Below are 17,534 nucleotides of genomic sequence, written 5' to 3' on the forward strand. Positions count from 1 at the left end.
ACTTTGGACATTTTGTTTGTTTGTGATGAGTTTTAAATAGATTTTGAAAGTGGAGAGAGAGAGAGAGAGAGAAGAGAAGAGAGAGAGAAGACGAGAGAGAGAAGAAGCACCGTTTCGATTATCTGTAGGTCGCTGAGAGAGAAAACTGTCTGCTTAGTTGCAATACTGTAGCTTATGTAATTTAGGCCTATAAATTGTTTATGTAACTTATGTGCCAGTGTGTCCATGGTTTTGAGTCTGTGTGTGTGTTGAGCGCAGCCCCGTCTGCTTTTTGAAGAACAGTAACTAAAGTAGGACTAAGCATACCGGTAGTTTCTGTGGACCTGTCTGCCCGTTTTGTGAGTGCACTGCGCGCGTGCGCACTTGTGTGGCATTGTTTGGGATGACCTCATTAAAATAGCGTCCCCCCAGTAAAAAAATCCCCACTACACCACTGGTTAGAGGTATAGGAGTAGGTCAGTGGCTACATTCCACACTCCCTGTGCCGGGCTAGGCCTTCTCTGCAACCTGTTACCCTCTAATAGAACCTCGAGAGGTCAGAGAGGGGAAAGGTTTTGGATAAAGTTTTAAATATAAGATCTAACTTTTTAGTATATAGTACGTGTGTGTTGTACATTCCTGCTTTTTTTACTTCTTGCACCACAATTCTTTCTCAATGTTCTTCCAATGAAACTGCCACCCTGTCAGGGTTTGTGACTTCCACGGAGCTGATCAAAACACTCACACCTGTGTGTGTGTGTGTGTGTGTGTGTGTGTCCTCAACGACGCCCACCAAAATCACCGCAGAGACGCTCACCATCTCCCCCGTCTCCATCACCGTGCCTGCGTCGGCCGCCTCCCTTCCCTTCGAGAGGGCATCTGCAGTCTCCGAAGCCTGATAAGGCTGTGTGTGTATATAAACGCTGCAAAATGATATCTGCTGGGTCCAGGCTCAAGGGCGTATGGCACTCTCAACTCTTTCCAGGACATGCGGGGGCCCTGCCTGCCTATAGCTTTGCCGATATCTGTGTTGATAGGTAATAGATTAAGAGCGGTGAATCACCTTAGAAACAGGAAGCTGTAACAACCGGTGTTTATGTGACCGGTAGTCACTCACGGTAACGCCCACCCAGCCAGTGATTCGCTGTTGGTTGGCGCCTCATTTCCTTTTCCCCCTATTTAGTTAGACGGAGCCGGAAGGAAAAGGTGTGTGCAGCAAGAGGGATCGGCGGAGCAACACGCTCATCTGTTAGCAACCAGCAGTTAGGTCGTTTACAGTCCGTACCGTTTGTCTGGTCCACCGTCATCCGGCATCATACCCTTGCTTCACGTTCCTGGATTATTGCATACAAAGCTGAAAGGAGCCGCTCATCTCACAAAACCTTAAAAACCAGGACTGGATTGCTCAAACCGACTGACATTCTCCTGTGGTAATTGACTGTTTTATTTATTTTGAAGGACACCCAGAGTGGAACGTTTTGGATTTACATTTTGAACTGTGGGAAGACAAATTTGTTTGTATTCAAAAATAAACTTACTACTTGTGATTATGATTTTGAGTTGTGTCTTTTCTTATATTTTAATGTCATTCAATGTGGGGTGTTTATAGAGAGATGTATACACCTTTGTGCAGATTTACAAAAACTGACTGACTAAGCCACATCTGAAACGTCAGGAGAGAGACCTGACTGGCACCCCAAATAAGTAAACTGTTACAAAGCGCTCAAACGTTTGTGTGAGTTTATCTAATTTAGCAGTGATTCCATGTCAGCCACAGCTTGTTACAAAAAACATGACTGATAGTGTGTTTAACAAACTTAAACTAGCTTTTATTAAATGTCAGGTCTCTGGCAGGAAAAACATTTTTAATCAATGATTTTATCACTGAGCACAATCTCGATTTTATGTTTTTAACAGAAACTTGGATTGAACAAAATAACAGTGCAGCTGTTCTTATCGAATCAACCCCTCCCAACTTCAGTTTTATGAGTCAGGAAAGAATGCATAAGAAATGAGGTGGAGTTGCTATTCTGTTCAATGATTCCCTTCAATGCAGGAAGACATCTTATGGAAACTTTGATTATTTTGAATATGTGGCCCTTCAGCTGAAATGCTCCTCTCGAGCTCTGTTCCTAAATATCTATAGACCACCCAAATACTGTGCAAGCTTTTTTGATGACTTTACTGAACTGCTGTCTATAGTGTGTATTGACTTTGACCGTCTAGTCATTGTTGGTGATTTTAACATCCATGTTGACAACCCCCAGGACAGAGGGGCTAAAGAACTGTTTTGTGTTCTTGATAGCTATGGACTGACTCAGCATGTGACGGAGCCCACGCACAATAAGGGGCACACTCTGGACTTAATTATCTCAAAGGGTCTGAATATCTCTGAGGTTGTGGTGACTGATGTTGCACTCTCTGACCATTCCTGTGTTTTCTTTGAGAGCTCTATTTCTGTTCAAAAAGAGGTCGCTAACCACAAAGCGATATTTAACTGAAAATACTAGGGAAATGTTTACTCAGAATTTCTCTTCCACACTTGCCCCTGCTAACATCTCAGTAAATGAGCTAGTAGATCATTTTAATTCAAAAATAAAAATGTGTATAGATGCCATTGCTCCAACTAAGGTAAAGGAAGTGACTGGGAAGAAAATATCTCCATGGAGAAAGGCCATGACCGTGAGAGCAGAAAAAAGAGAATGTCGAAAAGCTGAACGCAGGTGGCGAAAAACAAATCTCCAGGTTCACTTTGAAATCTATAAAGAGAGACTTGGCCTTTATAATTTGGAATTGAAAAACGCACGACAATCGTTCTTCTCTGACATCATTACCAAAAACAAAAACAACGCACGTGCCTTGTTTGCTACCGTCGACAGACTAACTAACCCCCCAGTGTCAGTAGCCTCTGAATTTCTATCCACCAGGGCGTGCAATGATTTTGCCTTCTTCACTGACAACATTCAGAAAATCAGACAAGCAGTCAGTGCCTCTGCATCAGGAACAGCAAATGTGTTGTCTCTATCTCCACTTAACATCAATTCAGACATCATGACACAGTTCCATCAGATTAATGATAAAAACCTAGAGGAGATTATACAACTTCTGAAATCCTCCTCCTGCTGCCTTGATATTATTCCAACAGGATTTTTCAAAGATGTTTTGCCTTGCATGGCCTCAGATCTACTTCATATAGTAAACAAATCTCTTCACTCAGGTGTTTTTCCACAGGCCCTGAAAACTGCAGTCATTAAACCGCTCTTAAAAAAGAATAATCTAGATGCTTCAGTAATGAACAATTACAGGCCCATATCAAACCTTCCATTTCTAGGTAAAATCATTGAAAAAGTTGTTTTTCAACAGTTGAGTAATTTCTTGCATTTAAATAACTGTTTCGATGTGTTCCAGTCAGGCTTTCGTCCAAACCACAGCACTGAGACTGCTCTTGTAAAGGTATTTAATGACATCCACTTAAACACAGACAGTGGCAGAACTTCAGTGTTAGTATTATTAGATCTCAGTGCTGCGTTTGACACTGTTGACCACAGCATATTACTAGACCGACTGGAGAACTGGGTGGGACTTTCGGAAACAGTTCTGGATTGGTTTGAATCCTACTTAAAGGACAGAAACAACTTTGTTTATATAGGTAAATACACATCTGAGTTGACAAATATGACATGTGGGGTTCCTCAAGGCTCCATCTTGGGGCCTCTTCTCTTTAACGTCTACATGCTACCACTGGCTCAGATAATGAAGAACAACAAAATAAGTTACCATAGCTATGCAGATGACACACACATTTACGTAACAATTTCACCAGGAGACTATGCTCCAATTCAAACACTGAGTAAGTGCATTGAACAAATCAATGACTGGATGTGTCAGAACTTTCTCCAATTAAACAAAGAGAAAACTGAGGTAATGGTTTTTGGAGCCAAGGCAGAACGTATAAAAGTTAGCGCTGAGCTTCAGTCTGCAATGTTCAAAACAACAGATAGAGCCAGAAATCTAGGTGTAGTCATGGACTCTGACCTGAGTTTCAACAGTCACATTAAAACAGTTACTAAATCAGCCTACTATCACCTAAAGAATATATCTAGGATTAAAAGACTAATGTCACAGCAGGATTTGGAAAAACTTGTCCATGCTTTTATCTTCAGTAGACTGGACTACTGCAATGGTGTCTTCACAGGTCTCACTAAAAAATATATTAGGAAGCTGCAGCTGATTCAGAACGCCGCTGCTCGAGTCCTCACTAACACTAAGAAAGTGGATCACATCACTCCTGTTCTGAAGTCTTTACACTGGCTTCCTGTGTGTCAAAGAATATATTTCTAAATACTGCTGCTGGTTTATAAAGCACTGAATGGTTTAGGCCCCAAATACATTTCTGACCTCCTGCTAAATGATGAAGCATCCAGATCTCTCAGGTCTTCAGGGACTGGTCAGCTTTCTGTCCCCAGAGTCAGAACTAAACATGGAGAAGCAGCGTTCAGTTATTATGCTCCAAATATCTGGAACAAACTCCCAGAAACCTGCAGGTCCGCTGCAACTCTGACTACTTTCAAATCCAGCAAGAAGACTTTTCTTTTTGTCACTGCTTTTAATTGAACTATTCATATCTTAGACTGCACTGTAACTTTGATCCATGTACTTTTTCTTTTAATGTTTATTTTTATTATCTTTTCTTTTTAATGACTGATTTTAAATGCCATTTTCTTAATGTCTTTCATTTTTTGTTAAGCACTTTGAATTGCCTTGTGTTGAAAGGTGCTATATAAATAAACTTGCCTTGTCTTGCCTTGTGTGTGTGTGTGTGTGTGTGTGTGTGTGTGTGTGTGTGTGTGTGTGTGTGTGTTGTACATTCCTGCTTTTTTTTACTTCTTGCACCACAATTATTTCTCAATGTTCTTCCAATGAAAGTGGGTGTGTGACTTCCACAGAACTGATCAAAACATTCACATCTGTGTGGAGGTGTTTTCCATCTGCAGGATGAACATTTCAAACCTTTATGTAACGAGATTGGTAAACAGAATACCCATTCATTTCCTATGGCGGTCAATTCTGACCGAAAACATCACGGGTGTTTCACTGTTGAATAAATCACTAAACAAATCAATGCAAGTGGTGATCATCAAGTGGATATGTGCAGAAGCCTAGTGTGGAGGATAATCTAAGGTCTTGAGGCAATTGGATGGAAAACACAATGTTTATGATAAAAAACAAAGTCACTTGAACCTCAGGGCAAACAACGGTATAGTTTTCTTTCTAAATGATTAGTTAAACTTTCGCCATTGCATTCGGTAGCAGTTTTGCTTAACCAAAAAACAGCTCAAGAATAAGTATGGATATCAGAACGTGGGTTTATAATAAAAGAGAAAACACCATAGAGACCCCAGCAGATTCGATCCAAAGCAGCCCCAGCTGATGATAATGAATGATTGCCATGGGTTGGTTGGCTGACTGATGCCAGAGTATAGAAGAACATCTAAGTTCTTTGCTAACGCTGTCTCAAATTGCATATTACTTTTTGTAGTTGTAGTAGGTACCTACTTCAGCTGCACTTGCAAAGTATGTTGCATGCATTTTTGCCATACTGCATTTGACATGGTTTTGGGATACGCTTCATCTTTTTCTGGCTTATTTTTTAGCTATATAATAATATAGTAAATATCTTGAGACGCAGGCTCTGCCTCCCCTGCCATTTACCTCACCGCACGTCACCGCTACTGACACTTTGACAAACTGATTAAAGGGACTGACGAAATATCCTCCTAGTTCAGAATCATTTGTTTGGGGAACTCACTAAAATATGTAATATATTCACAAAGAGAGGCACCTGGACCCATCATAACCTACGTTACTTAATCTACACATCTCTATAATACATTAGACATTTGCCAGGAAGCGCAAAACGTGTTAACCAACTATTCATCTCTTGAGAAAATTAGGACGGATCCCAACAATCCTAGCCAAGACCACCCCTTTGCAAGCAACAACATGATGAAGAATGTTTATTCTGCATTGCCCCACACTTGTTACTCGAATGAACAAAGCCTTTCTTTCCCACTAACCAATGGCAATAAGCGTCAAAATCATGGGTGTGTTCTGATCAAAGTATACATGTTTGAGCATCATCTGGGATCATCACCATTCCCACATTTCCCAGCTCTTCAAACAAGGTGAGGATAAATCATAATAGTTATAATACAAATTATTATCATTATGATTTGCATTATTGTATTATGTACAAAATAGCAAATACATGTGTCTTACCGTTCCTTCCCACTCTGATCTGTACACTGTTAGCCCGGAGTTCATATCTAATTAAATAATGAATTACAAATTAGTGACATTATTTAAGTTTCATTGCATTACTATCAAATGTAAGCTTATTCTACTTACTGACTACCAAATGTAAGCATATAATACTTACATGTGTTAGTTAAGCAATGTGTCAATAATTTTAAGTTAAGTAACTTCACATTATTAAGTTTTAGTCATGTTCGCAATGCATTATGGGAAAGAGAAGGATATTTTAATGTGCAGCAGCCACGTTTCCAACTCGCAATTTCTCAGTCGGACGCAACCCCACTTTGAACGACGGACTTGCACCCTTCCACCGCGCTGTCTACGCTTCCAAAGGAAGGACGCTGCATGGCTGCCTTATCTACTGAATCTGGTGAGTGATTTAGCTAACAGGGCTTGGTTGAATTCTCGTACTTTTGGGTGTAACACAGCCACAGGAAGTATCAACTGGCGGGAACACGGTGTGGGCTTCTCTTGCATTGTTTAAGTACTTGTTAGAGGAAAATAAAATGTTAACAGACATTGACAGTTACAGATAAATTCGAATAATGCTGCCGTTTATTTTCAGAATTAAAGTTCCATTCGTTCAGTGGAACGGACTTTTTATTTTGGCGGAAGCATTACGATCATTTTTAAGTCAATTAAATCATTTAAAAATCGATTGATTTTTTTTTTAGTATGTAGCCGTGTAATAAGCGGTAGAATGTGCTGCTAGGTGGTCATTAGGGGGGGGGGGGGGGGGGGGGTTCCCCGCAGTGTGATCATGGAGCCCGCGGAGGGATCTAGATCTTGCGATAATGCGACCGCATTAAGTGTTCAGTTGATTTACCTCACTTAACTGCAGCACTTCTATATGAGGGGCCGTACAGGCCGTAAACCATACTGGTCCTCTCACGCACATACATTCTTCTTTTACATACATAGAGGTCACGCTACAGTACATACATTCCCTTTGACATACAGAGAGGCAGTCTACAACATACAGCCCGGGACAGACATACAGGTCACTCTAAATGACATACAGCGCCGTACAGACAGAAGTGGCATTCTAAATACATACATGCGCCTTTTACATACAACTTTTCACTCTTACATACATACATTCTCCTTTTACATACATATATTTTCACTTTAAATACATACATTCTCCTTTTACATACATATATTTTATAATATATGCAGTCTGAAGAGAATATATGTATGCAAGAGAAGAAAGTATGTATGTGTGAAGACAATATATGTATGCAAGTGAAGAATGTATGTATTGTGAAGAGAAGAATGTATGTATGTGTGAGAGAAAGTATAGTGGAAACGGAAGGAGTATGGTTGAAACGGAAGGCAGGTCATTCTTGCGCTGTGATTGGCTCAGAAGATCGAGCGGGGCGGGCTCATGTTCAGAACTTCTGATTCAAATCAACATGATGGAGGGAGAGGGTTAGGGTTAGATGACTCCGTGTATCTACGGACCACTTGTTTTTCTTTATTAAACAAGTAAACGGAAGAGTGTCTGCGAGGCGTTTTTGCTTTTTGTTTGATACCTTACTAAATGGTCTAATGGTCATTGTAGCGAGGGGGGGGGCGATACTCGCGGAAGTGATTTCAAAACAAAAGCACTCGTTTGCTTGGAACGTTGAACATAATTATAAACAAGGGGAATTTAGCGATCACAACGAAAACGGCCCAGACACACATTGAGCCCAGAAAATGAATGTTATTAAGGCTGTAAATATAATAAGCATGTGTCTAAAATGGACAACATTGTTAGGAGATTTAAACTATACAGCGATTCTGCGGTCACTCAGCCGTCTCTCGCGTTTGTCTTTTCAAATCAGCTGCTCTTCATATTTTACAAATATATGTTACCACAAGTTCTTCATAAAACTGACACTGTTGGACTCGAGGGGAGAAGAATAAATGGACAACATTGTTAGGAGATTTAAACTATACAGAGAGCCGTTTTTTCAAATCAGTAGCTCTTCATTTTCTTTTTACAAATATATTTTACCACAAGTTCTTCATAAAACTGACACTGTTGGACTCGGTACTAGTTTGACTGCTACTAACAATACATTGAAGTACTTTTACTGTGTAGGCTACTTTGTGAGAAATACTCTGTCAAAGTCCCCTCCATATAGCACATAATCTAATGCATCAGTCCGTCCCAGGCGGGAGTTTATAAACCAAAGAGTAACCGCCCTTACGGCACGCTCTGATAAGTAAAGCGAACGCATTAAAACCCCTAATGCTTGCTGCAATCTACGCGATTCATCTCCCTCCCATCATGTTGATTTGAATCAGAAGTTCTGAACATGAGCCCGCCCCGCTCGACCTTCTGAGCCAATCACAGCGCAAGAATGACCTGCCTTCCGTTTCAATCATACTCCTTCCGTTTCCACTATACTTTCTCTCACACATACATACATTCTTCTCTCACATACATATATTGTCTTCACACATATATACATTCTTCACTTGCATACATATATTCTCTTCAGACATGCATATTATAAAATATATGTATGTAAGAGGAGAATGTATGTATGTAAGAGTGAACATATATGTATGTAAAAGGAGAATGTATGTATGTAAGAGTGAAAATATATGTATGTAAAAGGAGAATGTATGTGCGTGAGAGGACCAGTATGAATTATGGCCTGTACGGCCCCTCATACTTCTACACTACTGCAGTCAGGCAATGTGTGTTTCCCTCGCTTTTGTTAACTTTTACTGAGCGATAGTAGGCTACGAGGTGCAGATAGTTTTAAACAGATAGTGCTGTACTTTTTTCACTTGTTCGTGTTCACTGAAAGACGTAGATTTTTTTTTCACCCAGTTGCTGTTTTTGTCACCTTTCTTTTAGTCGTGTGAGTCGGACACCACCCCACATTAACGCCGGACGCTCGAACCCTGCCACCACAGGCTGTCTCAGGCTTCCATCATAGGGAGAGGAGGGTGGCGCTTGGACGGCTGCTTTGTGCTACTACATCAGGTGAGACGCCATTTAGCTAACATTAGCAACCACATTACGTTATCAGATGTTGTTGATTAACGTCCCTTAAAGGTGGGGTATGTAATTTATTTCAGAAACACTTATTGTTATATTCCATGGAATGCTCTTAACATCCCGATAGCAATGCATGAAATGCTTTGACAATACATACATACAAAATGTTCATCTGTGGAAGCCGTAGCGCTGTAAAAAGCACGACCAATCATTTTAGCCGGCCCGGCTAAAATAGCTGGATGGCTATTTCACCTGGTTCCTTCTAACGGGGACATAGCCCGGTCTCGGGTGTCCCCCCACGGCCTGTGTCCAGCCGTTCCCCCCCCCCACCACACCCCCACCACTCATCCATATATTAACCGATTTAGACAATTCTTGTTGCATTTTTGTCCTCTCTTCTCACTGATAGAATGGCAAACGCAACCCACCATCGGAGGGCCTCCACCGGCCTGGTGCCGGTGTCCTGGCGGTCGGTTCCTCCGAACTGCGGGTTCGACTCTGATGGCCGCGAGGGTGTGCTGCGTGTCTCTTCCCGGGCCGGGCCGATATGAAGCGTGACCAAGACGCATCGTCTGACTCGGGGGTCCCACCACGGGTCCCGCAGCGGGGTGGAGGTTCCAGGCTGAAACCTCCCCAGGTTTGTTTGTCCTTTTGTGTTCTAAATGTAATGTTCATAAAATGTAGTTATATCCTCATACCTACTTAAATATCTGATTTTATTAAGATATTACTGTGAGAAGTGCACAGAGGCATCTTGAAAAATCAGATGGTGAAGCAAGCAAAAGCTGTCTAAATAAAAAAAATGCACTTATTTGTTTCACCAAGGATGATTTTATTTGACAGTTTTACATGGTTTGTTCTCTTTTGTGTTTCAGGTTTATTGCGAGTTCAACAGAGTGGTGGGGGAAAATCTCAAGGACAACTTCTTCGATGCACTTGACCGTTTCTCTCCGAGCCTGATGGACCTCTTTAGGAAGAAGAAGGGTGTCACTGGCCAATTTCTGTCTGAGCTTTTAAGTCAGACAAAGGTGGGTTTACTTAACATCTGTCTACCCAATCTCTTTCCTCTCTCCTTGTTCCTCTTCTGTCCCTTTGACTTCCTTCTCATCTCTTCTTTTCTCTCATTTGCTGCTCTTGTCCTGTCAATTGAATTGCATCTCTTCATGTGTCATTGTTTCCTCTTTTCCCTTGTTCCTTTTGCTTTGCTCTCTTGTTTTGTTTGCTATTCTATTCTTTCGTCAAGAAGAAGTTATGTTCTCTCCCTTTTCTATTCTCCCATCATGTCATCTCCTTTTGTCCTCTCCTTTACTTTCAAGTATATTTGCAATCAAGTAATTGTGTAGAGTTTGTAGAATGTATTTGTATATTCCAGACCACTGAGCCATCAGATGCCTTTGTGTTCGGGGTCTGCCAATCCTCTTGAGGGATGAGCCTTCTGCCTTCTTCAAGACCTGCACCGTAAGTGACTTTAACCCTTGTGTTATGTTCACATTTTGCACCCTTTGGTAATGTTTGGGTGAAATTGACCCGGGACATTATTCAGTTTAAAAAAATACGGAACTAAATTTAACTTACACTAATCCTTATATATATTGTCTTTAACTAATTCACCAACAATATAAATGAAATATGATATGTTTTTTAAATATGTATGATGCTTTTCATTATAAACAGTGGAAGCTACTTTTTGGTGGACGATGTAGAATGATCTGTCACTCTTTATTTCTCTGTTAGGATGCGGCTGATAAGGAGGTGTACAGTCAAACTCCACTGGGAATCCTCTGTCGGAGAAAATCCTCAGCTCAACCCATCCAGTGTGGCAATCGTCTTGGAGGGGAATGTGTTGATGGATGGACCGGCTAACCTGCCCCAGGCCTTCTGTGTCCTGTTCAGACTCATTTATGCCCTGCAACTGGAGTACCCAAAGTGCATGAAAAACACTTTCCACTTTGCTCAGCAGGTGATGTTAAAACTTGGTAAAGTTGAGCTGGCACCCAAAATTCAGACTTTGACAAATCAGCTTACATTGTGAAGCGGGGTTCTGAAAAGTTGGCTACTGTTACATATGGCAAGTATTTAGGCTTCCATGTTGCATGTTGTTGTTGTTGCATGTTTGCACTGTTTGACCTATTAAGCTTGTTGGCATTTCCATTTGTGTTTTATTCTATAAACTACTGACAACATCTCTCCCAAAAGTCATTTAGAGCATTTATTTGCAGAAAATTACAACTGGTCAGAATAACAGAGAAAATGCTGTGTTTTCAAACCTCAAATAATGCAAAGAAAGTTCTTCATTATTAAACAACACAATACTAATGTTTGAACTTCGGACGAGTTCAGAAATCAATCTTTGGTGGAATAACCCCGATGTTTCAATAACAGCTTTCAATGCGTCTTGGTTGCTCGCCACCAGTCTGTCACATTGTTGCTGGGTGACTTTATGTCTCTCCTGGCACACAAACTCACGCAGCAATGTGAAAGGTGTTGCAGAGCCAAGACGCATGAAAGCTGTGATTGAAAATCTGGGTTGTTCCACCAATGACTGATTCCTGAGCCCTTCCTATGTCAAAACATTAGTATTGTGTTGTTGAAAAATGAATTTTAAATTGTTTTCTTTGCACTATTCGAGGTCTGAAAACACCATCTTTTTTGGTTACTTTGAACATTTGGTATTTTTTGTAAATAAACGCTCTAAATGAGAATATTTGGAGTTTGGGATAAATGTAGTCAGTCATTAATTTATAGAATAAAACACAAATGTTAATCCAGTTTTTACCAATAGTAAAACGAGAGAAACTGATAATGTTACAGAGGTCTCTTAATTTTTTCAGAGCTCTACATAGATATATAGATCTATATATCTATTTTTATAGATATATAACTATATATCTTTATATATAGAGAGATTGCTATTGTTTCATGTGAAACATGTTCTCAGGAAAATGTATGGTACAATATTTTTGCCACAGTTTGTATAGGAAGCTCAATTTCATTGTATCCAAATGAAACACTCAAGTTTTAATAAAAGGTCAAACTTTATTTTTGTGTCTTTTTTCTTTTTTGTAGTTGACGGAATCAAAAATATAAATACGAAATGTAACCACTTTCAACTAAACATTCTAAGTTAAATAATTGGAAAAAAACAATTGATATTACACAATATTTTAAGTAAAATCAACTTGACATGAAGTGCATTGTACTTCAAATAACAATTCCAGTCCTTGAATAATTTAAGTTTAATTTACTCAAGTTTTCATAATGCGTTACTTACATTTTTAAAGGAAACCACTTTACGCTATTTTTTTAAGTAGATTCAACTTATCCGGGCTTACAGTGATGGTGTGTCTCAGTAGACTGATCAAAACCAGCTTTTCAATTCAAATGTTTCTCCAATATCTGATGTAACATTGAAATTGCGTGCGTACTTAAGACAGCCAGCATAATCAGTCTAAAACCACTGGATACAAAGTTAGAAGGACATCACAGTGTAGGAGATGCATACCATTCATACAGCAAGGCAAGTTTGGGAAAGCACGGGTCAGGTGAGCAACTACTTTCCAAGTATTTTAGTAGGTTATAAAAAGCACAACTCAAATTGTGCGAGTTACCGTCAACTGTAGGATAAAAACAACAAAGCCTGTGAAATGTATTAACCAATGACAAGAACCCTCAGTATTATGGGGGGAGCCTGCCTGAAGCATAAATATTAGAGCATCGTCTTTGATTATAAACATTCATATACAGACTTGTTGAAACTACTTGCTTGTAATTCACATATTTTATTAAACCGTATCCTAAACGTATTAGTTGATGCTGCTGCTAAAAGAATGGCTTTCAGATTATCTTCACCAACACTCCAAATAAGGTGAGCCATAATTCAATATTTGTTTGTAATAGAATACCCTGTGCTTACTACTCAAAATGCTTTAATTTACATAAATACAAAGCACGTTATGTTATTGTTTAGATCACTGCTAGCCAGTTCAAAGGGTCACCCCTTAAATAATGGCCAGCCTAGGAATGATGCATCATGTGTTAAGATCCCCTTGGTTGGGCTTATTCTGCCACTTAATGCTACGATTTCTTCGGCCGACATACTTTAACAGCAATGCCGGTTTAGCCACAAATTGAATAGAATTAGAATAAATAGAATTAAAGGATTGTGCTTTTCTTCAGAACAAACTGAAGAAACGGTGTTCAAATGCGTCCATTGGGCAATGTATTGCTAGTCCCCTACTGGCCAGAACTATAGCAATGCCGGCGCCACATTTAGCAGTTTCTACAGTAAATTGAGATACCCAAATTACATTCTTCAAGGGACAGTTAGCTCCCCCTTTTCCACCAACAAGAACCTAGAGCCAGTTCAGTGCTAGAGCCTGTTTATCTTGGTTCAAGGAGCGACCCTTCTATGACTTAATGAAGTGGCTCTCTAGCCCCTGGACATGTTAGCAGTGTACTTCTCTGCTCTCCACATAATGCTAGCCCCAATTACTGAGCACCACAACAATGGAAACAACTAGATTCCGTTTTTACTGAACCTGCTTTTTTAACTTCTCGTGCCTCTTACCCATGTTGTACTTATTCAAAGATGTGCTTGCATGCTCTTCTTCCAAAGCAGCACCCCTCTTGCATTTTTCCATTTTTGGCAGTGAATTAGTGGAATAGTTGAAATGTTGCCCAATTGCAGTGCTTACCAATCGCAATGCCGGCCGTCCAATCAAAGTTTAAAATACTAATATTAGAGCCGGTTCTTTGGCGGTGGGAAAGCAATGAACAGGTTTGAGATTAGGCTCCAAACTAACCCTGGAACTGCTTTGGTGGAAAAGGGGTATGAGCTGCTAAAACAATATATTTAGTTGTTTATGCTAAATTAAGTAAGTATATGGACAACAAGTTTGGGTAGTAGTATCAAGTGAACTTCCCGTCATTTTTGGACCATTTGCATTGTTTATTCACTGTGTACCGTAATGCCTATAGATCATTGCGCAAACCAAATTCAGAACCAACAAGGCTTTTCCCGCAGGCTAGAAAAAGCTGCAGTTTTAACAATTCTGAAAATGTTTTCAATCACGCATTAGTGAGACAATTTCTCAACTAATTTGACACTCTAAAAAGCTACGTTGTCCACTCCAGCCTACAGTTTTAGTTTAGGCCAGCCCAGTATACACCCTATATGGGGGGTTTCCAAAATAAGTAGCACTCCTTCCTCGTGCATGGGATGTGAAGCTGTGAGCCATCCGGTATCACAGGCAGGAAGACTGGAAGGAGCAGAGCTTATAAGGCCAAGGCATATTGGAATGCTTAATTGCAATACATTGATAAATATTCAATATACAAGTACTATCCTGACTCAAACAAATAAAAAGATCAAAAATCGTCTTTAAAGTGTTTCTCCAATATCTGATGTAACAATGACATTGCGTGCAATTCCATGCTGAAAATCTAATTTTCTTGACATTTTAAACACATTATTTAAATATTTAAAGCAGTGGTATTTAACTGAACATTTCCATTTCAGATCTTATCTAAAACCTACAAGATGCCTTATTCAACAACCTTGTTTAAAATCGGTGGCAAGAGTGGTCGATCGTTTTCCTTGACTGGAAAGAAAACTGGAGCCACGCTAAAGCAGCTGAATGTGTGGGTAGGAGGCTCGCAGGTGAGGGGTGTCCAAGTCTTCCTCACAGATGGAAGTAATGATCTTTTTGGGCAACGATCTGGTTCTAGTAAAGAGTATACATTTCAGCCTGGGGAGTGTTTCACCTCTCTGTCGCTGTGGGGGAATGGAAAAGGTACTCGTCTAGGGGCCATACAATTCAAGACAAATCGTTCCAGAAAGTTCTTTGCCAAAATGACCAGCTGGGGATTGAAGACAGAATACCCCATCGATGTTGGCTCTGGAATCTGCTTCGGGGTTGTTGGAAGATGTGGCAAAGACGTTAACCAAATGGGCTTCAGGTTCCTCAGGGATGTCAAGAGCACCGTTTTGATGGACGTCAACTACCCAACAATGAGCCAAGTTGTACCGCAGGTGACTGTAGAAGAAATCAAATCCATCACCTACGACAACAACACCACAGCCGACCAAGTCAACAAGATTGAATCCTCCAAGAAGATTACAAAGAAGTCCTCTTGGACTGTGACCAACCGCATGGAGGCAACTTTCAGTATAGAAGTGAGTGCAGGGATTCCAGGGGTAATCGAGGGTTCAACTGGATTCAGCTTGACCATGGGAACAGAGAGCTCTTACAGTCTGGAAAACACTGAAGAGAGAACGGAGACGGTATCCTTTACCATACGTGTTCCTGCAGGAAAGAAGGTGGAAGCTGACATTACAATCGGTCGAGCCACCATTGACCTGCCTTACACTGGCACTGTGAAAATAACCTGCAATAATGGCAGCGTGCTTCAGTATGACACCAGTGGTGTATACAAAGGTCTTACCTACACCGCAGTTAAAGAAGTTGTTACAGAAATGTAGAACAAACAACGAAAGCAATGTACATGTACATGCCTGATTGCCTTTGCTTTTTACTTTACCATGATTATTTTACTTCATTGTTAGGAACATCAAATACATTTGACTTTATCACTGCATTTGTACTTTAAGTTACTTATTACTTATTGGTTAGTTAATGACTTGTTGTTTTAAGAACTTGCCCTTAAATAAGATGTCTGTTGTACACGTTCTTAGCAGCAATGAGATGTTTTTGACAGATTTGAATATCATATTATTACAATTAATTTGGCTTGTAGCGGTAGACTTCATCTTATATGCGCTGTGGAGTCTATTTGTATATAACATTACAAGATTCTTATTATTACATTATTTGCTTATTGTGCTCATTGTATGTGCTGTGACTTAGGAATAAATGGACCCAATCACCCCCCCCAAGTTTTGATGGGGTGGACAGGAACGAAGGGAGAAGTTACATGAGAAAGTGTTTAGCTTGCAATATTGAAGGTAGCAAGGTCGAGTGCAGAGACTGAGAGAACACAAAGAGGTAGTCAGAACAGCACATCGCACCGGCCTTCACTTTGTATGAGAGCCGCGCTCCCCCGCAAAGCTAGGAAGCAACATTATGGTTTCCCGCTATATCTGAAGAAACGTTAGAGAAGACAAATGAGTATGATGGTGCCAGAGTAGGGAGGGACTTCCACAGGCCGGCCGAATGCTGATTGGAGGATCGTGTTGCCAAGAGACTCTATCTGAGTCTGCGCACCGACCAAAGAGAACCAAGTCTAAACCACGGTATTTCTTCAGCTAGTCTTGACCAATCATAAATGTACGGGCAACGCCCTGTGTGATAAAATGTGTTGTCGCACGAGGTTCGAGGCTCTTGACGGATTTGGTGGTTACAGATTACAGCTTTGCTGCCTGTGATTCCCGGAGACGTGACGAGTCCTTGGCCAAGTGATATATATCTTTTGCTCTCTTTACAATAAATAGTTCAACTTAGAAGTTGTCTGTCTTTTCTGGAATTCTGAACCCAACAGCGCCGCAATTCTTTTTTCAAAATGCTACACAATAACATATTTACAAGAATCAGCTCTGCATTCAAGTCATTTACTAATAACATTCACCTACTATGTGCAGTGGCGACTGGTCATTAGGGGCAGGTGGGCACAGCCCCACCTAGTGTCAGCAGAAAGTATTAAAAGTAATGATTACAAAAAAATGCAACAAAAAAAAGATCATGTTTAATCATCTGATTCGTCTCATTGCTGTTTTAGTCTGTGTTCTTCTAATTAGTGTCTACAGTGTGTGCCTATTGAGCTGTTTAAAGCCATGTGGGACAAAACCCGATCCTGCCCCTCCCTCTCACTGTTTAAGTCAATGGTGACTGTAAAAACTACACTGCGCATGCTCAGAATATTGTCCTATTTAATGTGTGTGGCAAAAAAATAATGACCATAGGGGCATAGAGCTGCCATCCCCACCATACGTCATCTCACATCATTCAGAGCTGATTGGCTGTAAGTACGTGTGCCGCGAAAAGTGTGGTGTGTGAAGAGGAGACGAGAGAGCTGCAGTGACGCGTCCTAAAACCAGGAAGTAAGCTGCGCATGGCTTCCCTCCACAAAAAAGCAATGATATTTCTCCATAGGATTTGAGAAAATGTTTTGTGCCCCACTACTTTTGTACATATAAAAACGCATTTTCTGGAAATATGTCAGTCCATGCAAAATGGTTAGGTTCAACTATGCCACACTTATAAACAATGCTAAAAACTAAACA

General features: G+C 40.4%; 1 protein-coding gene across 4 annotated transcripts; it reads left to right on the plus strand.

Annotated features, from left to right (window-relative positions):
- Positions 1–6,027: 6,027 nt before the first annotated feature.
- LOC117533703 (aerolysin-like protein) lies at positions 6,028–16,754 on the plus strand. Of its 4 annotated transcripts, none has more exons than XR_004567099.1 (7): positions 6,114–6,164; positions 6,562–6,664; positions 9,152–9,280; positions 9,705–9,932; positions 10,171–10,323; positions 10,648–10,753; positions 11,030–12,334. XR_004567099.1 is itself a non-coding variant. In XM_034197602.1 (2 exons), exon 2 carries the CDS (start codon positions 14,835–14,837, stop codon positions 15,774–15,776), a length of 942 nt encoding a protein of 313 aa, XP_034053493.1. In that variant the 5' UTR covers positions 6,028–6,164; positions 14,814–14,834; the 3' UTR covers positions 15,777–16,754. The 4 variants fall into 4 exon arrangements, 1 of the variants encoding a protein (XP_034053493.1); XR_004567098.1 differs by having other exon boundaries at positions 10,668–10,753; XR_004567097.1 differs by having other exon boundaries at positions 10,171–10,753.
- Positions 16,755–17,534: the final 780 nt, after the last annotated feature.

The sequence above is a fragment of the Gymnodraco acuticeps genome, unplaced genomic scaffold (assembly GCF_902827175.1).
Source record: "Gymnodraco acuticeps unplaced genomic scaffold, fGymAcu1.1, whole genome shotgun sequence".
NCBI lineage: Eukaryota > Metazoa > Chordata > Actinopteri > Perciformes > Bathydraconidae > Gymnodraco > Gymnodraco acuticeps.